The 21,513-nt window shown below is 37.6% G+C and overlaps 2 protein-coding genes across 6 annotated transcripts in view; both read left to right on the forward strand.

Moving 5' to 3' along the window:
- The first annotated feature begins 2,584 nt into the window (after positions 1-2,584).
- On the forward strand, positions 2,585-10,117 carry LOC119798328 (meteorin-like protein). Its single transcript, XM_038307743.1, has 4 exons — positions 2,585-2,783; positions 3,123-3,514; positions 6,185-6,244; positions 7,961-10,117. The coding sequence occupies exons 1-4, from the start codon at positions 2,701-2,703 to the stop codon at positions 8,287-8,289; spliced, it is 864 nt and encodes a 287-aa protein (XP_038163671.1). The 5' UTR covers positions 2,585-2,700; the 3' UTR covers positions 8,290-10,117.
- Positions 10,118-13,678: 3,561 nt separating this feature from the next.
- Positions 13,679-21,513, forward strand: part of arhgap17b (Rho GTPase activating protein 17b) — a 37,591-nt gene continuing 29,756 nt past the window's right edge. For 4 of the 5 annotated variants that reach the window (XM_038307732.1, XM_038307733.1, XM_038307734.1 and 1 more), the window contains exons 1-2: positions 13,679-14,066; positions 20,988-21,027. In XM_038307732.1, coding sequence (XP_038163660.1) covers positions 14,014-14,066; positions 20,988-21,027 — 93 coding nt within the window. In that variant the 5' untranslated portion in view covers positions 13,679-14,013. The remainder of the gene's footprint in view (positions 14,067-20,987; positions 21,028-21,513) is intronic. The other variant, XM_038307736.1, reaches the window with a different exon arrangement.

Consider the following 21,513-nt stretch of genomic DNA (forward strand, 5'->3'; position numbering starts at 1 on the left):
CCATTTCCAGGGCAGATGGGCTCTCCTTGCTGAGAGCTTCCCCAGTGCACACTGTCTTATTCTGTCACCGATCTGACTTCTACTTGCCCCACTTTTGTCGCACTAGAGAAAACTTAGTTTCTTACTCCTATGTGGAGTCTGTGATGAGGTCAGAGGTGCTCTGTTGTCACCCATCTTCACCAACCCCTGTTCTCTCGATACGACGGAGACTGAAGGAAGGAAGAACAAGCGCGCACAACGCATCACACCTTTTGGCGCACGCCCAAAGTCTGGCCCTCAGTCTGTCGTGTAGCCATTGAGGCAGCCACAGTAAATAGAGGAAAGTCGATTATAAGGGTGTGTAAGTATTATTAAATAATAATGATTATAATTTAAACATGCAGAACGCATCTTTAAAATAATCAGTTTCTTCTCTTATTCAGCCTTCAGTCTGTTGGAAATGCCATCATTTGCAGAAACAGACCTTTCTCTACCTAATTATGTCCGATGCAACAATCTATATACGAGTTTTTTTATACTGTTAAAATTTATAGAGATTTTAAAATATACTATCAGACTAGATGTGCAAACAGCTATTGTCTTTAATTTAATTTATATTTCAAAATAATCGGATTTTCTCCTGACATTTTAGTGTCGATCCTTAGGAGCCCTTTTATTTAAGGACATTTGAAGTTTGAGCGGCAATTTTACTGGTGAAATTGTATGAAAATATGTATGGCAAACGGTCACGGGAACAAAATTAGGTGCATAGATGATAAATTCGTTGCTGATTTCATAAGCAGATCCCTCTACTGCTCATGTTTCTCTGAAGGGTCGGAATGTGGCTGCAAACATAACAGCAGCAGTTTTTTTTCTATTGTTCAACAAAATAGACCGGATTACATAATACCTAATATTTTAAAATTCCAGTGAATCAGGATACACTGTGCGTCTGCAAGGGTATTCACAATTTTTTATTTATTTATTTTTTATTTTAACTAGGTCAGATTATCTTTGAAGCAAAGCTTCTAGATGAGATTTTATAGAAAGGAGGGGGTTTCCAAAAATCTCATGCATCAACTTGATCCAGCTTCCTGCTGGTAGCCAGTTTCTGTCACTGGGTATAGGCTACAAAGCGGCCATTCATTTGACTTTGCTTTGTCTGGGAAATATTTGAAAATCACTCCAATCAGTTTCTTTTCAGCAGCACGTTTTGCATTTTCTTTTTTAATGTAATATCAATAAACCAATAAAAAGTTAATCATATTTTTTTACATGTCAAACATCCATCCATCCATCTGCTCCCGTTTATTCCATCAGGGTCTCATTGGGGCTGGTGTCTATCCCCAGCAGTCTATGGGTGAGAGGCGGGGTACACCCTGGACAGGTCTCCAGTCTGTCGCAGGGCAACATAGAGACACACATCCATGCGCACACACACACTCACACTTAAGGACAATTTAGATATGCCATTTAACCTAAATATTCTCTGTATCCTCCTCATATGTCAGGTGTATCCAATTATATAAACATTCAAACTCTAAAATCTGCAACAACTTTCCTAAAACTGTAAAAGAAGTCTTAATACAGCGCTTCAACTTCACGCATCACCGAGTTTAACCTCCACAAGATGTCGCCACGCACCATAAGACCTTGAAATATGGCCAAGTGTTTGTGTGTGGAAAAGGCAGCGGGTTAAAATGAAGCGGAACTGCTCGTCTTGCCTGGATTAATCATTGATGAAAGCTGGTAACTAATTCCACACGGCTCTGCGCTCGAAAATTGCAGCCCGATGAGTTACAGCCCTCCTCCTCTTCCTCCTCCCCAGGCTACTGCAGGAGTGGGCTTTCCAGATGTGAGGGCAAATGGATGTCTGTGCGTCTGCCTGCCACTAGGTGGGGTGCGTGTGCAAATACGCACCAGGCGTGGTCAACAAAAATAAATAAATAAACAAAATAAAACAGAAACATTTATTTCAGACTGTCATTAACTTTAATCTTCAATACGATGATGCCAAGATTATCCTCAGGGGAAACGTTTGCAAGCAGCTCTCTTAAGGGGCACTGGGATAAGATACTTTATTGCTTTTAATCAATATGACTTTTATAAATGTGTTATTATGAGTCCTACATCTATGAGTCTTTTCATAAAGCTTTGATTGATTAATTCATTTATTTATGCATTGATTGATTCATGCAATTATTTATGCATACATTTATTTGTGTTTTCTTTATTCAATCTAATCCGAACTAACCTGCAGATTATGCGCAGATTATATCAATCCAAAACTCCAAAGCAATAAAGTTTTGGATTCTCACCTATAATTAACACGCTCTGTAACCCCATTAGGTCTCAACTCGTGGAATAGATTTTTATAAGTAAAACTTAAACCAAGTTGAAAGAACGTCATCAGGAATAATGTAAAAGATTATGAACCATAGTGAGTTAAGACGCCGCAAAAAGTAGCGCGCTCTCAGCAGATGGCTGCATCCTTTTCTTTATAGTAACAAAGATAAAAAGCTGCAGAGGCCAGCAGTCCCAGAATACTGGATCAGTACTAATTGGACCCTGAGTGAGAGAGAGGACGGGGGAGAGAGAGGAGGAGGGAGAGAGGAGAAACTCTCCAACCAGAAGGCTCTCCCCTTCCGTTTGGTCTGTATATTTCTCTCACCAGCTTTAAACCATGCACATCTGTCAGCCTCTTGGTATATTTCTGCAGAGATGTTGCCAAGCCTGATCATCTGCGCCTGCCTGCCTGTTCTGGGCCTCCACTGTGCAGCTGACATGTGTAACTGGTCTGGAAGGTGAGCCTCTTCTCTGGTTTGAGCAGGAATATTTACACAACTTTATTTAGTTGATGCAAAAAAGATAGAAAAAGTTGTTTTGGGGGAGTTTTGTAAAAAAATAAATAAATAAATAAATAAATAAAAAAAGGGTTAAATCCAAACATATTTCCAAACTGTTAAGTGCTGCAAAAGATAGAAACAATGATATGATTATAGGAGTTTGATGTGTTTTATTTTGTTGAACGTCAGATGGGATAAGCTGTTTACTAAAGGAGCTTTTTCTCCATTTATCATGCATGTTTAATGAATCAGTGCTCTCAGAAGAGCATCTAACATCACTGCTCCGGTTCTTTGCAGCGGTCTTGCAGCTGGAGCGGATCCCAGAATCGTCTTGCAGGTGCGGCTCCGCTGCACAGAGGGCTACATCAGGTGGGTCTATCCGGGTCAGGGTCTCCGGGTGGCGCTCGAGCCCAATCTGTCTTCTATCCGGTACAATACGGTCTGCATCCAGCCTTCTCCGTCCCTAAACGGAACCAGCGTCTTCATTGAGCGGGCCGGACACCTGAAGCTGCTGCTGATGGGAGAGGGCGGGCGCTCGGGAAGGCAGGTGTTCTGTTTCCGGGCGGATTGGCCGCAGAGGCCGGTCATTTACCTGCAGACCGCTCCACACAGTCCTGGAGCATGGAGCAGGCGCGTGGGCTTCAGGTACGAGCTGCTGCGCAACAAGAGCGCCAACGGTGGGCTGCAGGGTGAGTCTGGAGCTTTTTGTGTGTGTGTGTGTGTGTGTGTGTGTGTGTGTTTTTTTATTAATTAGAGGTGAAGTTAATTACACATTATTTGAAATATATATCAGATTTTATAAGAAAGAAAGAAAGAAACAAAGAAAAAGACGTTTAAAGATTTGAAATAACTGTGAATGAGGTGCAGAAGTTTTTTCAATCATCAATTATTTTGTGCTCTTAAGTTTTTTTGACACATAAAATAAAATGTAACTAATTGGACCAGCATAGTTTATTAATGCAGTGTTCTTTGTCAGAACAGATGAGCAGATACAAACAGGCTACATTAAAAAACTTGCTAAACGATTTTTAGGTCTTACACAGATAAAAAAAAAGTACATCTTTTGCGTCTACTTTAGCATATTTAGTTATTTCAACACAATTATTTAATATCCTACCCTGCTAACATTAAACAATTGCGTTAAAGCAACACAATATGCTTATGAAGTAAAAAAAAAAATGCGTGAATTATTTGTTTTAATAAAAAAATATTGATAAATTAATGTTACTTTCTTAGATTCCTTGTTTTAATATATCACCTCATCTGTCTTTGTCATTAACAAATTACATAAATCCAACTCTACTGTTTCTTAACTATAGTAGTCTGAGAAATGCATTTTAGTTGTAGGCAAATTTGATTTTAAGCGTATTCAAACAGCAATCACAGCAAAGTGTAAAGCCATTAAATCAGTTCTATTACAGTATAAAACAGAATAAAATATATCAAGTATTAAAATAAATTATTTCTGTTCAAGACACATGTCAAGTTAACTTAGCTTGGATTTTTAAAAAGAAACTTTTTACATTTTCAAAACTGCATTTTTGATTAGTTTTAAAGGTCAAAGATGTTATAGGTCCCACAAGGATGGAACTAGACTGCATTTTTCATATTTTTTATATATTTTATAATGTTGAATTGCAAAATATCAAACCACTACACTCTAAATTGACAAAAACTAAACTGACAGACAACCAAGACAAAAAAACAAACAGGCAATAATTTTACCAGCTAAAGTAATTTTTTATTTGGGTTGTGACATACAATTGAAAGCTTAGCTACAACAAATTTTTTTTATCGAATAGTAGTAACTAAATTAAAGTTATTAATTTTTACTAAATATCTTTTAGCTCAGTCATGGCTGGATGAGACACAAAGCTCTGACAACAGACATTGATAATTCTGACATGTATCTAGATGGACCAAGATGATTTAGATGGAAAAGGATCTAAAATGTATCTCTACTTTGTGAGGTTTTAAATCAAATTTTCACTTTAAACAGGAGAATGTTTAGAAAAATCCACAGAAAATGACAATACCAAGGAACTCCACAGGTGAGAAATTGGGTGTCCCATGCAACATGTGTATGCCATTACATTCCAGTGTGAAAGAACTAAAACCAAACACTTTCCTGGATCTATGATCTCTAAAGTAAACTGGAACATCCAAGTCTGATCTCAAAAAGGACAGGATGGACTTTTTAAAGTCATTTTTACTCATGTTTGAAATAATTGAAAGCAGGTTAAATTCTCCCCGAGTTTTGGGAGAGTCTCGTAGTGCCTCCTTCCAAAGGGGGTTATCCAAACAGCATTTCCCTGATCAGATACTCAGCTGACTCCTTCAACTTTTACTTCAAGCCTCCTTGGGATTCTGAGTTCCTCCTTGGATGTCTTGCCTGACTACATCAACCCTAAGGAAAATCATTTGAGCTGCTTGAGTCCAGGATCTCATTCTTTCTGTCAGGATCCATATGACACTAGGTAATTCTCAGAACCTTGATGAACCACTCAATCAAGAGCTTTAGTTTTCAGTCTCAGCTCTTTCTACAGCACAACAGACAAGGTCTGAATCCCTGCCGGCAGTAAAGCACATCAGCCAAAAGAGAAAATGAAACGGACCCAAAAGTAATCAAAAACAGGATTTTATATCAAAACCAGGCATACAACAATGCAAATTTAAAAGAGATGTTTCTAGCTGAGGGGAACATGCAGCTGCTGGTCAGTCTGTTTTTTGTCTTGTTGTCTGGTTTCCATCAGGACACAAAGCAGAGGGGACACAGCAGATCACTGGGCGACCAGAGGCCACCAGGCCAACAGGCCTGCATTCAGAAGGCAAATACTTTGCAGATTCCACAAATGCCTCATCATTGTTCCTGTCTGATTATTAGCATTTATCCATGTGTGCGGGCCATTCCCAGCATTCTGATGTCATCCCAGCCTCTTAATAGACAGCTGCCTGTTTATCTTTTCTGTATTAGCAGACAGGAGAAGCATTTGACTCCTGAAGTCCTCTGCATTGGAATCGAGGTCATTCAATTAGGTGCGCTCAGAAGAAGCCAAACATGGGGTCAAGACTAGTATTGTGTTTGGATATGGAGGTGATGCTGTGGGCAGAGCACAAACGCATGAGCGACATTCCTTCAAGTCAACCATGGAGCCACAGTCTGTGATGTGAGCTCAGAGATTAATGGAGATGGCATTCAGGTCAGGGAAGCCCTAGGGAGGACTGGTAGCTTAATTTTGATCACAGTCAGGCATATTTGGTTTGAATTTCTAAAGGCATCTATTGATTGAAAGTAAAAAAAAAAATAGTCAAAAAATCAGCTTATATTAACAAAATGTTCTCATTCTCTCCACCCACAGCTTCATGCCGACCCTGCAATGACACAGAATTGCTCATGGCCGTGTGCAGCAGTGACTTTGGTGAGTATATATATAGAAAGCGTAAGCAACTCAGAACCATGATCAATTAAAATGCTTTCAGTTTGTTTACAACGAAGTTACCAGGATGCATTAGCATGATGACAAATACATTTTCTGGGCTTCAATGTTTAATTTAAAACTCAGACCCCAAGAGACAGATTTAGAAAAGGTGTTAAAACTAAAATACGTCTACTCTTTAAAAAAAAAAAAAAAGTGTTGCAACAGCTTATATCTACGCTGCATCATGTTTTATTGCAATACACCAAGCAAGGAAACCGTAAAAACTCAGTTGTTTAGGGAACTGAAACCATCAACTTTTGAATCCTAAAAAGTGTTCCCCTTTTGCTGTCATATACTGATGACTGCAGGCTATTACAGTAATCATTTCTATGCTCCCCCCACATTCACGCTCTCACTGGGTGAGTTTGTGAAAAAACAATAATGATGATAGTAAGTAAAAAAAAAACTTTCATTGCAGTAGCATTATCTCATCATTTCAGAACGATCCAGTCTTAAACTTGAGGACATTTATTAAATGTGTAAAATATTTCCCATTTTAAAAGATTATTTACAGAATTGCTATCAGTTATTGTTGTATTGACAAAACCTTAAGAATCAAATTGAGTTAATAATCTGTGACTTTTTGGTGTGTAAAATAAAAAAAATATTTATTTTGACCTTAAGGATTGGTTGTTTGGGATTTATAGCCTAAAACAAGCCACTTTGATGAAGTTAAACATGGGCTTCCATTCCCTCTATGGGGACTTTAGGAGCTACACTTGGAGCAGTAGCAACCTCAGGCTTTTGGAGGCCTTTGTACTCTCAGACACACACACAACTCAAATAAATGGGTACCAGGCCTTTGACTGCTGGTGAGGGGAATTAATCATTTGACTAAGGGCTATTGGAGCTGGGATGCCTCTCAAGGTTGCAGGATATTAGCTTTTGAGGACTGGATTTGGGCACCCCTAACCTGGAGCAGTCTACTAGAGCTAACCAGCTGATACAAAAACGGTAGACAGGATGCAGGACAGCAGTTCACAAAGTAAATTACCGGCCTGTTGTCTTGTTTTTGAAGCAAATATAAAACAGCTGTAACCACAGACTATAAACTATAAAGGTTATGAATAAACGGTGAAGGGGACTGCAACTTCATTTTTAAACTGGCCCACTTTTTATTTAAGTTTGACAGCTATGACCCCGGGAGACTGTGGGAAGAGGCACGGGGTCTCTCTCTGTATAATGCAACCGTGACGTGATATAGGAGACTCTAAGCCTTGCAACCTGAGTGGTGGGCTAGTGGTTAGGGCATTGATGTTGGAACCCTGAAGTTGTGAGTTCGTAATCCACTCCCAAAGACTGCCACTCTGGGTCCCTGAGCAACAGACCCTTAACCCCACACTGCTCCCCGGGCGCCGCACAATGGCCGCCCACTGCTCCCCAAAGGGATGGGTTAAATCGAGAGTGAATTTCATTGCGCTGTACTTGTGACAGTGAAATGACAATTAAAAAATGCTAGAGAAAAGAAAAAAGGTATTAGTGGTATAGATACACTGCCTTAAATGTGTGGTGGTTTGAGTTGTGTTTCCCTGCTAATGGTCTTCCTTGTGTCACATGCTGTGCTACCTGAAAAGGGGGAATGAAAAGAGTAGAATTTTTGTGACTTTAAGAACTATATGTTGTTAAAGGATTATTTTTTCTATGCATCTTTTCCAGTTGTTCGAGGCTACATTAAAGATGTCTTCCATGACGCTCGACAGCAGATTTCGCTGATGGAAGTGTTGACGACCAGGGTTTACTGGCAACGTAGTAGAGTGTTTGAGAAACCAGGGCATCCATATGTGCCGTCTCAGTCCCGGCATGGACACATCCGGGTGCTCTTCCAATGCAAAGTCAAGCTTGGGGATGGACAGTTTCTCTTCACTGGATCAGAGCACTTTGGGGAAGCTTGGTTAGGATGTGCGCCACGCTACAAAGACTTCCTGTCCATCTATCACAAGGCCAGGATAGGACGTAAGAATTCCTGCGACTTCCCTCTGGACTGAAGAAATGTGTTGTTTAAGTAGCCGAAGAGACCCTGTATCGGCACCGTGGGGACCTTGTAAAGCTGTCATATGCCAACAAGATGGCATCAAGGTTCAGTAGCAGGGAGAAGCTGCTGAAATGATGTCTAAAAAAACACATGTAATGGGGGAGAACAGCAGGGCCTCCTGAACTGAGGCTCAGAGAGGGCTGGCCTTTGTCCTCTAGCATCGCTGCCTTTAGTCCTGGGAGACTGAGGAGGGGTTGGGTTGCTGCACTCTCTTTAAACAGTCCTCGCATTAGCTGTTGTTCTCTTTGCAGTCTGTGAGACCATTGCTCTATGATACTAGATGGGAGAGAAAAGGAAGGTCTTCTATTTGACATCATAGGCTTTGTGAGGTTAAGCTTAGGCATATGCATGCCTGTAGGAGTTTGCTTTACCCAGTTTATATTACGCCTCTTTAATTCAAGTTTTTGCACTTGTATTTACAGGCTAAAGATGATTAAAATATGATGGGTAAATATCTGAAACAGGACAGTAATATTCTCTGCATGTGTGTGTCTGTAGTGGTGTAATGATGTTTGATGGGTGGAACGATGCAGCATCGAAGCAAAAGTCACACTGGTTGCTTTTAAAAATGTAAAAAAAGGTTTATACTGTGTCCTGCAAAGGAAATTTCATGTTAAACTGTTTTTAATAGACCGACATAATGTAATAATTGAGATGGATAAAGTCAAATAAGTAAATTTGTTTACTTTGTATAAATACTGTCTTCTGCAACTCCTTTATTTCTGCATCTCTAGAGAAGGACATTCAGATGGGATGAACAGCAGTTTTTCAGACACGTGTTCATCATAGGATTTAGATCTGGACTTTGACTGGCCCATCCTAATACAAGGACTGGTTTTGATGTAAATTATTCTATCATAGCTCTGACTGTAGGTTTAGGGTGATTGTCCAGGTGGAAGGTCAATCTCTACTCTTTCTATTTCTATTTCAGCCTATAAAAAGTTACTCCTCGTTATTGGCCCAACATTGGCATCTTTAAGAAAACTACACATATGCCTTTAAAATCTATATATGTGATGTTTGTAACTGTTTTGTAATTATTAAAACTGATATCTTAAAGGAAAATTATTCATTCCCTGAAAAAAAAAACCTCCAAATCCATCAGATCATATACTAAACTCTAACTCCTCTTCTTTTTTCCATAAGGGTTTTCTTCTCTTATTCTTATCTAATTGTTTTGGAGAATTGGATTCCTGTAGAAGTGTTCAACATGTATCCTTTACTTCATGATAACACTAATGATAATAGTGTTAAATAAAATGGGTAGATCACGACTAGATGGGGTCGGAAACAGAACTTTCATTTTGAATTTATGCCCCTCTGTTTCTTGGTTCAGGAAGACAACAGATGTGGGGGCCCCTCAAATCCCAGATATCCTCCCCCGTGGCCCCTCCCATTCATGAGAAGAATCAATTGACTTTTAAAGCTGCTGCTTACTGAGCTCTTCCACACATCCCTCAATGGCTACGGCAAGCTCACAAATTTGCGAACTAAACTTTTTATTAGCACTAAATAGCTGCCAGTGAAAGTGTACATGACTGAGTAGTGAACAGCGAGCACACAATGGCCCCATGGTGACAAGGTCTCTATCAGGCATAATAACCATTGCTTTAGCTGTGGTCATAGATAAAGGCTGCCTGGGCAATGGATTTTAAGAAAGACGGAGGATAAAATGTGTTTAACTCACGTAACAATATAATGTCTTGTTTTTTTTTCATCTTTAAGCTTTTATTAAACCTTTTTAGGGCAAACAGAACCCATACACAGACAAATACCATGCTGAACATGTATCTTGCACTGCAAGAGAAATAAAGTAATTTAATATTTTGTGTATTTAAAAGACATATCGCATTATGTTAAGCCTGCTCTGATAAGATCTGATTGGATGAACACCTCCTGGCAACTCCTCTAGTAGTTCTGCCTTCTGGAACAACTAAATTTACAGACTTAGACATATGAGAAATGAACCCTAATCTTCAACAATATTTGCCCATCATAGCCTGAGACAGGACCAACCCCTCTGCTAGATTAGGGTGCATTAAGTGTTTTTGCTTCTTATGCCACAGAATGTTTGTCTAATTTGGAGTAAAATTTATCCAAGACAATATTTGTAAGAACCACCAATATATCTAAAAGGACTGAGGCAGAACTTAAGTGCTTTTATAGAATTAGACTCATTAAGCTGATATAAGGGGATCTATTTTCAGCATTTCCAGCATAGAAAACTTTGGAAAATTTGGTTTTGGAACGCTAAATCTCTTTTCCCCTTGAAAAATGTACCCTCAATACAACATTTACCGGTAAATGCATTTACAATCCATATAAAATGCCTTTTATTAATTCCAAAGAAACCAAAACCTCCTGGATAAGACGTATTAACTCTGATTGTTTAGCTTCAGATTCATAAAACTTCCCTGTTATCAGAAGCCATTTTAAGAGTAGATTTAATTTATTGTCTTTGCTCATTTTTGTTTGTTTTTACGTAATTTAATCAGCAGAAAATAGATGTGGTTATGAAAACGACTAAAGAAATTCTTGATTAGACTGATTATATCATCATTGCTAATTAAAGGGGATCCATCATTGATTAACCCATAAAAACCTCACCTCTTTATATTTTCAATGAGAAGAAAGATAACAAAGCCTTAGATTATAGAGCTGATAATAAAAGAAGAACATTTATATTATCATAGCTTATCATCACTATGTAAGGATAGCCCCCCTTAAAAAAATCCCAGTATGATATTGCCTCCCCCAGGTCTTTCCCAGGAGGCCACCATGTCAATTTTTCAAGCAAAATATAGTCTCTCTCCAGGCTTTTGAGACCACACAATTCCCATCTCTGGGAATTCCAGCTGGCTCTCAAGGGGATCAAGCCGAGGAGGGCTCGGGGCCCGGAGCCCCGGCATGGTGCAGCCGCAGGAGATCGCTCTGACTTGGGGGGTAATTGGTTTATCCCACCGCCTGGCCTGCTTTCCCATGTGGGCCACTGCTGCGGGGAGGCCCAGGGGTACAATATGAAAACAGCATGACACCCTCCAGAGCCGCGCCAGCATTGACCGCTGCAGCTATAGAGAGCAGGGACAGAGTAGCAGGAGCACAAAGCTGGAGAGGACATGTCTCTTGACTTTGAAAAGGTTTTTTTGGTCTCTTTTTTTAGAGAAAAAGTGGGAAACATTTGTGGTTGAAAGCAAGAAGTAATCAAATTTCGACTGAAACACTTTTAGGCTGAAAGAGGTTTGAGTCTGAGGCACCTTTCAGGGGTCAGTCTGTAATTTATCATTCATGGATATATTTATATTGTCATTTTGGTTTAGATGATAGAGAACAGGCAAATACAATTTATTTCTCTTTGTTTGGCTAACTTTTTTTTTTTTTTTTTTTTTATAATAACCTGTTTATAATCCTACATATCACCTCTGTATAATCCATGTTTCTGGCATATAGTGCCTTACAATTGCAAACCATTAACTTTCATAAATCTACAAAGTTTGAAACCAAAAAAACAGTTTTGTCAACACATAAACTATTCTTCATGTAAACAGTGGCAAGAAGAAGGTCACAATAACCCCTGTGTACAAATTACAGCATACCATGAGGGAGACACAGTAAGCAATTATAAGAATATACTCAGGTCAGACAAGAATAAGAATGAATATTTTGCCCTACATGCAGCATGCCATGTGTGCAAAAACAAAACATAAAAAAAAAAACCCATCATATTTATCTAATTAAACCTTATCCACAGTAAAACATGGTGGTAGCTGTATTATGCTGGGGGGATATTCTTACATAACATAAAAAGCTGAGATGGAACTCATTGTATTTTCAAGACTAACAATACTCATAAACATACGATCAAAGCTATAAAGAAACGCTCTATGTTAAAGTGGAAGATAATGTGTCTAAAAATGGTCAATTTAGATTTAAAGTGAAACACAATTGCAAAGTATTAACAAATGAAAAATTTAAATTAAAAATGTAATTCTCAAAAAATTTCCATCTAATCTTGTGGGTCATTTTTGATTATGAATTTTATCAGAACTCGTTTCATCTACTATAGAATAACTGGAGCTGGCGATTGGAAGCTGTCATTACCAGTCCTATCCACACGGTGGCAGCAACTCACTCTAAAATAAAAACACCCAAAACAAACTGCGGTTGATCTAAAACATTTTTGCAAGTGTTATTTTCTAATGTTTATTATAATTATAAAATGATTATTCTGTGAATACAGAAAAATACCCAGATATGAAATATGTCAGAGGACCTTGTGTTCACAAACGCTGTTAAAAAAGCTGTGATATCTTCTCAAATGTGTGTATTTAATAACAAGTAGGTGTAAAACTATACAAATTAATGTGAAAACTTAATCATATAAGAACCAAAGGAGTCAACAAAGAAATCTGATAAGCAAAAAGTTTGTTAACAACATGGGGGGCGCCGTATGGGGTGGGAAGTATGGAAGATTTCAAGGGCCCTTGACTGAGAGGGCCCCAAAAGAAAAAGAAAACAAATGTTCCACTAAATATTTTAAATCTAAAAAAACAAAATCCTGCAGTAAAATAAATTATCTTTTGTGTTCTTGCTGATCTTTCAGCATTAAACAGCGAGACAAAGCATGAATATATTGACCAACCCATTAAAAGGCATTTATTAAACTTGATCATTCTCATGAGCAGCCTGAAACAGATACACCAACAATACTTTTATTTTATTGTCTTTACATGTATATATGTATAAAAAAAAAAATCAGCGCCAGCATAAGAAATAACCTTTCCTTTATTTAAATTAATAGTGAAACAAAATTGGAATATATTTTAAAAATACAAAACCTATTTTCTTTTCATGTTTACATAGAAACAACTAATTTTTTTTTCTAAATAAGCTCTTATTATTTTGAGAGGATGAGTTTTAATGTAAAGTTTGAGGTAAGTGTATATTTAACTTTTTCATGTGATGAGAATTTTAATTTGTCAAAATTGTACAGTAAAAATGACATTGATTATGTAAATAATGCTCATGGTCCATCTTCATATCAGTTTTAAAGCTTGTGTCATTTTTTTTTTTTTTTTTGTGGGGGGGGGGGGGGGGGGGGGGGGGGGGGGGGGGGGGCAGTATCAATGTCTTTCTTTGGGCCCCAAATTCCTCGCGGCGCCCCTGGCGGTATGTATTAGAATTCAAAACTTCAGGACCAATTAATTTAATAAACTTTTTGAAATTGTTTTCTTCTATTTATTTTCAAACTGTGACACAGATTTCTTTCTTCTTCTTCTTCTTTTTTTTTTTTTTTAAGTCTAATTCTCAAAAGGTGTCACATGTCACCAGGGGCCCATGCGCCTTGCTTACAGTCGGGAAGTAGAGGCACTTCCTCCTTCATACCTCTCCTGGTTGTGAAACCATATCATTTCATTTTAATGGGGATCCAGGGGCCTGTCACAGCTCCAAACACTGAATCCTTCTAGATCAGGAGGTTGGACCCAAAGCTGCGGCGGATGTCGGCCGCTTCGGTCCTGGAAGTCTCTTTATTTTTAGTGCGTAAAAAGCGGCTGGAGTGAAAATAATGGCTGCGACGTAGCGCAACTTTTGGATCCAAGGGGTGGATGATCGAGAGTCGGACTCAGTGCTGCTGGTGACTTTTACGGACTAGAGGGAGACTTGGAAGAGGACTTTCAGCATGAAGAAACAGTTCAATCGGATGAAGCAGCTGGCCAACCAGACTGTTGGAAGGTTGGTGCTGGATCCTGTGACATTTAAACCTTTAAATGCTTGGCTCCTCTATTGTCAGCAGTCTGCTTGTTGTGGGCGGTGTCTCAAGGACTGGGACGTGATTTTAAGAAAGGGAAAACTTAAATGTTAATTAGTTTTTTTTTAAACTACTCTATTTTCCATTTGTTTTGCCACAATAGGTTTAAAATCGTTAAATAACAAAGTATTACTTTAACTCAAAAAGAAAAAAAAAAGAGATTTATATTAAGTCTACGCTTACTAAAGGTTAGATTTCCCTATTTTTATTTGTTACTTGCATAATCCCAATAGCACCAACTCAAATAATTAAATGCAACCAATATAACTGTTCATATACAGAACAGGGGCGTCTCCAAAACTTCTAAAAAGAGGGGCCAAAAATAATCTCCAGGCCACCAAACGCATTTAGGCCCCGTCCACACGAAGCCAAACCCTGGCCTAAACGCACAAACTTTTCACCAAACCAGCCTCTCATCCATACGAAGCGGGCGTTTCGGGGGTCTGTAAACGATCTTTTTTTTATTCAGCCTTCAGAGTGGGAAGATTTTGAAACGCCGTTTTCGCGTTTCCATCTTTAAGCTCTAACCGCATTTTTTTTTTACACACATGCGTCATAGCGTTGCCTCTAAACACGCATGCGGGACACAGTATCACAACAACAATGGCGCCATACGGTGTTGAATGGTTGCTGCTCATGCTACTCACCCTGCTGTCGGGCTTACAACAGAATCTTCTTCTTCTGGAATATCTCCAGGAAGAACAGAGCAATATCGACGACATAGTTCAGCACCTGAATTTGACTGAACCACGAAAATGGACCCGCAGGGCAACCATGTATAAATATTAGTGCGCATGCCCAACATTTCGTTGGTTATTTTTGCTTTGGCACCACAGCGCCACTTACAGGCCTGGCATACATTTTGCAGCGTTTTCATGCATTCGTGTGGACGCTCACATTTATTTTACGTCTCCGTCTTTACGACAAACGTTCTGGAAAATATTAGCGTTTCGTGTTCGTTTTGACTTCGTGTGGACGGGGCCTTATTGTGTTGTTTATTGTGTTGTAGATATGGTGGAACTTAAAACTTTGGTCCCATTTCAAAATAAACAGATAATATCCTGATCCAAATAGTCTAAAGCATGCAAATAATTTGTCCATTGTTTAAATTTATAGTGAAAGGAAATAGGAATATATTTTCAAATTCAAAATCTATTTTCTTTTCATTTGTAGATAGACACATCAATTTTTTTTCTAAATAAGCTTTTATTATTTTGAGAGGATTAACTTTAATGTAAAGCTTAAGGTAAATGTGTATTTAACTTTTTCAGATGAGGATCATTTTCCTTTGTCGAAATTGTACTGTAAAAATTACATCAAAAATGTTACTTGCATAATCACAATAGCACCAACTCAAATAATTAAATGCAACCAATATACAGAGCAGGGGCGTCTCCAAAACTTCTAAAAAGAGGGGCCAAAAATAATCTCCAGGCCACCAAACGCATTTATTGTGTTGTTTATTGTGTTGTATATATGGTGGAACTTAAAACTTTGGTCCCATTTCAAAATAAACTGATAATATCCTGATCCAGATAGTCTAAAGCATAAAAATAATCTGTCCTATGTTTAAATTTATAGTGAAACAAAATAGGAATATATTTTCAAAATACAAAATCTATTTTCTTTTCATGTGTACATAGACACATCAAAAAATCTTTTCTAAATAAGCTTTTATTATTTTGAGAGGATATGTTTTAATGTAAAGTTTAAGGTAAATGTATATGTAACTAACCCTAACTTGGAATTGTACAGTAAAAACTACATCGAAAATGTTACTTGCATAATCCCAATAGCACCAACTCAAATGATTAAATGCAACCAATATAACTGTTCTTCCACAGAGCAGGGGCGTCTTCAAAAAGTCTTCGAAGAGCTTGCTAAACGGAGCCAATGATAATCTCCAGGCCATTAAGTTCCACCATATGTACTATAGATATGGTGGAACTTAATACTTCGGTCTCATTTCCAAATAAACAGATCATATAGTGTGTAAATGCATATGATGGCTACCTGTATACAAAGTATATATTAATATGTTAGATTTCTTTGCTAGTAGATGATTTTAAAACACCACAGTTGTCAAATCTTGGTCTAAAATGTCCAACAGGGAGTTGACACCTAGGGACATTACATAGAACTCACAAAATTAAAATGCATAGAAACATTTTAATGTTTGCAAATCATTTATGTTTTATTCTCTCACAAATAATGCACAGAGAAATATAATGCATATACAAATTGTGCATGCATTAAGCAGTTTGTATAGACTATATACAGGGTACAGGATGGGCTGACTTTAACTCCGACCTATCACTCAAAAATAAAAAAAGCTGCCATTTTAATTTAATTTCCTGCTTTTATTAATCATTTTTGTTTTATTTCATCAGTTTTATTTATTTTATTGTTTTATATTAATATATATATATATATTTTTTTATTGAATGCATTAATTGGAGACTTATTTAGTTTGTTTTTCTTTTAACCCCCCCCTGCATAATAATAGCTCTTAGATTCACTATTAAATGCACTCGGTGTTAATCTCTTTCATTTACAGCGATCAGTTCTGTGAACTAACTATGCAGCGTTTATGTTAATGTCCCAAATTTAGATGTCATGCTCTCATTGACAGGAATTTCTTCAGATGTAGTTCAGGGCTCATTTCCTGATGGCACAGCCGATTAGACCACCCCTCTGAGCCCCTGCTTCCACCTATTACTGGACACCACCCAGTACATCTGTGGTTCCTCTCCTCTTAATGCCTTGCCCATCACCCTGAGGAGTTCTGTTTCCTCCCAGTCATTGCTCCACATGTTGTGCAACAGCAGTAAAAGTCCACTAAGCATGTTCAGCATTTGCTTAACTGAGAAACAAAACCGTTTGCAAGCATACACTTCCCCTGGATCATATCTAGATGGGGTTACCAAAGTATTTGACATGCTCAAAAGTGCAAGTTAGAAAAGAGAGCTTCTTATTAGTCTTTATTAGCCACACCCAGCTGGATCAGGTCTAATGACCTGAATTAATCGTTTTTGATTAAGTCTTTTATTTTGATGTGTAAAAAAAAAAAAACATGAACCACAGTCATAAGAGTCTGAATAAGACATGACAGTGACAACACACAAACAACAACACAGCTGGTGTTAACAGATAGTGTGTGGTCAGACGGCGAAGCAGGTTGGGGCGGATTGTTATGGCAGCAGACTGAGGGCATTTTGTGGAGTAAGCATTTTTCAGCAGTGAGGACAAGCGACGCTGGCTAGAACAAAGAAAGTCTCTTTCTTTTTATAAAGTTCGAAACCAGCTAGATTTGCATTTGACTAACAGGAGGAGGAAGTATGAATCACGCCCAGCTCAAACAGCTTTGTTTACAAATTGTTCTCACCAAGTTATTTTAATAAGACTATAAATTGAGTCATCAATATAGTCAGATTTTTTTTTCACCAGCTGTACTTTGGCCTTGATAAACATTATATTGCACATGAATAGTGCACACTGTACATGATTTCTCTGTCTGAAAGAGGCTTCTCATAGAACAGTAGCTGCTGCCTGTCTCCAAGCAGGATCAATGTTAATTCAGTAATGATAAAAATCATTGGGGTTACTTATTCATTTAGTGGGTAGCCCCTGCAGCCTGATACTTAACCTAATCATATAAGTTCTATCCTAAAACGTCAGTTTATTTAATCAGGGTTAAATGTGACTGAAAACTAAAAGGAAACAGAATATTTTCTTACAAAATATAAATCTGCCAATAAAAAGTGTGACATGCATTTAAATTCAGCCCTTTGTACTCTTCCTAAGTAAGATCAGGTAAAAACTGTCGGATGTTCTGTGGAGGACTTTGATGTTTATCAGATAACATTAGTGAGATAACTGTAGCATGAAGACAGTAAAGACAGTAGGCGGGATAAGGAGAGAGTTGGGTGGAAGTTTAAGTGTTGGATTTGTCTGGGATGTCTAAGCCAGGGATGACATCACAGCAGCAATTAGGCACTAACTACTATTAGAAGAGCAAGTGGACAGTAAAAATGGGTGATATGCATGGATGAAATTTAAGATGTGGGGGTGGCGCAAGTGTTTTTTAAATATAACTAACTTCAGTGTGTTTGACCATCCAATCACGGACCCATTTCAGTGGCGCATCAGACGTTTGTAAAGTGAGCTTCTCAGGACTGACAGCGGTGACAGCAAATCCAGCGAGAAAAGACGGAGGGTCAATCAGGAGCTTGTGGGCGGTCTAAACTCAGGGAAGAGGGTTCAGCTTGAGATTCCGGTTTTCCGCTTGGTCCTAGTGCTTGATGATTGTCTGTGTACTGTAGCGTAACATTGTTTTTGGACAGTAAAAAGTGCAGGGGACCAAAATTGACGTCTGAAAAAGTGCACTGGACATGTCTCCCCTGTCCTCCCCAAAAATTACATCCATGGTGATGTGACCTAGAACATTGTTCACCATATTAGTAGTATTTAATGCGATAATGATTATATTGATGATAAAAAAACAACATAAACTGATTCCATGATTTTGGCTATAAATCTATCAGTTTCTAACCAAAACGTCACAAACCAAAACACTTCTCTAGAAGTAAAACCCATTCATGAATACATCAGACTTTTCTGACTTATAGTTTATAAGTACAACATCTTCGTTTGTCATTGTTATGATCAATCAACATTTCATCACAATATATTTTTACCCTACTATCAGTAAATGATACAATATCTCCAATTAACAGGTTATAACATAAACATATGTATTCAAAACGTAATTAGGGGCAATTCTCTAAAGTTGATATCAGTAACTTAATACAACTTGCTATCTGAATAGAGCAAAATGTAGAGCTCTGTGGTGAGCTTTGGTTCTACCAGCTGGTTTTCTCATTTCAAGAGGAGTTCTTGTTGCCCTCTGTGAAAAATGCAGAATCTGGCTCCTGAGTAGCACTGAACATCCCAAACAGTACTTTTGCTCAATAAAGCTATGGAACGACTGCAGTATGCATCAAAAACTAACCCTAAAATCCCATCACCATGACATCACACCAGCAGACAGCATAGGCACTATTTTACTGTCAGGATGGGGCTTTTCCAGCAGGGTCAAGATAACTGGTGAATGCACAAGAATAGATATAAACGTTTATGAAGAGCAATCGTGGACGGGAAACTGTTAGGGGCTGAAAGCAAATGCACGCCACACTTTTCAGATCATAAAGACATTTGAAAACAATTTTTTTGTCTTTGCTTATTGCATACAATTCTCAATAATTCTTTGAGGTTTAAGGCTGTAATGTGAAAAACTAATGTGAAATACTTCAAGGCTGATAAATACTTTTGCAAGCGAAAAGCAGATTTGGAAAGGACAAATCAACTTAGAATCTGTTCATTTCTAGCTTTTAATCATTAGTTTACCTTAAAGTGTATCTTAGTCTTTTACAAATTAGATGTAGGACAACTCTGATTGTTGCCGGATGTGGCGTTATCATTATTTAATCATCATTATTATTTTATATATCAGTAAGCCTTTATGATACGCAGAGGGTGAATCCTGAGGATCATATTTTAAGAAGATCATAATAGGATGGCGTAATACCTCATGTCTGAGTAGGAGATATTTAATTGATCCCTGCATGGTTTAGATTCACAGCGTGGGCTCAGGCTGCTGGAGAGACAAGCGAGATCTACAGGGAGTTACATATGGAGACAGAGCTCACTGTGCATTTCTTTGATATAGATTGGAAACATTCCAGTTTGAAAGGTTTTTAAAATTTTTGCTCCCCAAACCAAAGCTTAAATAAAGCTTTTGAGCAATGTCGCCATTTACACCCAGCTTGTGTCAGAAATGTGCACCATGTTTCTGACATCAACAAGCCTCACGGCAACTCTCACGCTCACGCATACACGCATTCTCACATCTGCCCCTGTTGCCACAACAAACATGGTGCAGATGAGTCAGGATGGGTGCTTTTCAGACGGGGTGGAGGAATCTGACAGGTTTAGTTTGGCCCCTGGTGAATACTGGTACAAACCATACAAATGGTGCTCAGTGGATAAAAGCTCACTGACAGGACTTTATACAAACTTTATCACTGGGTTGCAGTTTTCTGCAGATCTCCATAGCAACCTGCATACAAGATAGGCTGGGTTTGTTGGCATGCTCTAGTAAACCAGAGCAAATGTGTTTAAAATAGTATTGGCTTATTATTAAAAACAGCAATAAATGTTATGGTCACATATTCAAACACATGCAAATTCTCTGGTCAACAATATGTGCTACTAAAACTCTTCAGATACATAAAAATATAAAGCAAAATGATTGTAGGTTAACAGATTCTTCCTGATAAAGAGCTGTAATTCTTTATGTGGACAAGGCATAAATAAATAATGTATTGTGTTTAGGGCTGAAACAATTAATCAGATTAATCAAGATTAATCAGTTATTGAAATAATCATCAACTAATTTAGTAATCGTAATCCTTAACTGGAGTAAAGAGACTGTAAGGTATGCTTTTAGCTGTCAGAGAAACCCACTTAGAGATATTATATCAAAATTGTAAAAAAAAAAAAAAAAAGAAAGAAAACATTTTGCATTTAAGATTACTTTTTTTTTTTACCTGTCATGCTCTATCCTGAACCCTTCAAGTGGAAAACTTTTAATTTCATCTGGTTTAATTTATCAAAAAACCTTCTTTAAGGAACCTTTGGCTCTCTAATTATTGCTTTATTAATCGAAAAAATAATTAACAGATTAATCGATTTACAAAATAATCATTAGTGTCAGCCCTAATTCTGTTTCATAAACTTAGTTTTCATTGCTTTCAGATGTGTAATTCTCTGTTTTTTTCCCTCAGAGCTGAAAAAACTGAGGTCCTGAGTGATGATCTCCTTCAGGTAAGCATCAATCCTCCATTTGTCCTGGAAGAAGGGAAAGTTGTATAATTGCTATATATTCTTTTTAAGTTAAGTAACTTTATAAGTTAGTTTCTGTTGGTTCAATATGTGTTATTATTTTATCTTAATTTATTATAAATGATTTTATTATGCTGAATATTTCTTATCTTTGATGAATTACCTAATACATTTTTGTTTTATTTTTTATTTAATGATTTTTCCCGTTTTTTAAAATAATGATCATATTATAATTATTATTATTACTAGTTGTGCTTAATATATATGTTCATATTAATTAAATATATAAAAAATCTTCTTAAGTTAAATATCTGCAAATGTAATCTTTGTTGCAGCCGTATCAGTAGAAGCTAAACCTGTACGAGACGTTTTTCTTTTTAAAATGTAACTATAGTTTAACATCTGTCTCTAATGAAAGTGATGTGGTGTGAGCTCTGTGTTACATCAGCTTTAGTTAAAATGATCTAC

Source organism: Cyprinodon tularosa, unplaced genomic scaffold (genome assembly GCF_016077235.1).
Source record: "Cyprinodon tularosa strain WSP-4 unplaced genomic scaffold, ASM1607723v1 ctg62, whole genome shotgun sequence".
Taxonomy (NCBI): Eukaryota; Metazoa; Chordata; class Actinopteri; order Cyprinodontiformes; family Cyprinodontidae; genus Cyprinodon; species Cyprinodon tularosa.

Excerpts from the sequence above, each read along its gene's own strand:
- LOC119798328 (XM_038307743.1), top strand. The coding sequence starts at position 2,701 with ATGTTGCCAAGCCTGATCATCTGCGCCTGCCTGCCTGTTCTGGGCCTC. Across the intron at positions 2,784-3,122 it reads ATGTGTAACTGGTCTGGAAG|CGGTCTTGCAGCTGGAGCGG; the intron begins GTGAGCCTCTTC and ends GGTTCTTTGCAG. Across the intron at positions 3,515-6,184 it reads CGCCAACGGTGGGCTGCAGG|CTTCATGCCGACCCTGCAAT; the intron begins GTGAGTCTGGAG and ends CTCCACCCACAG.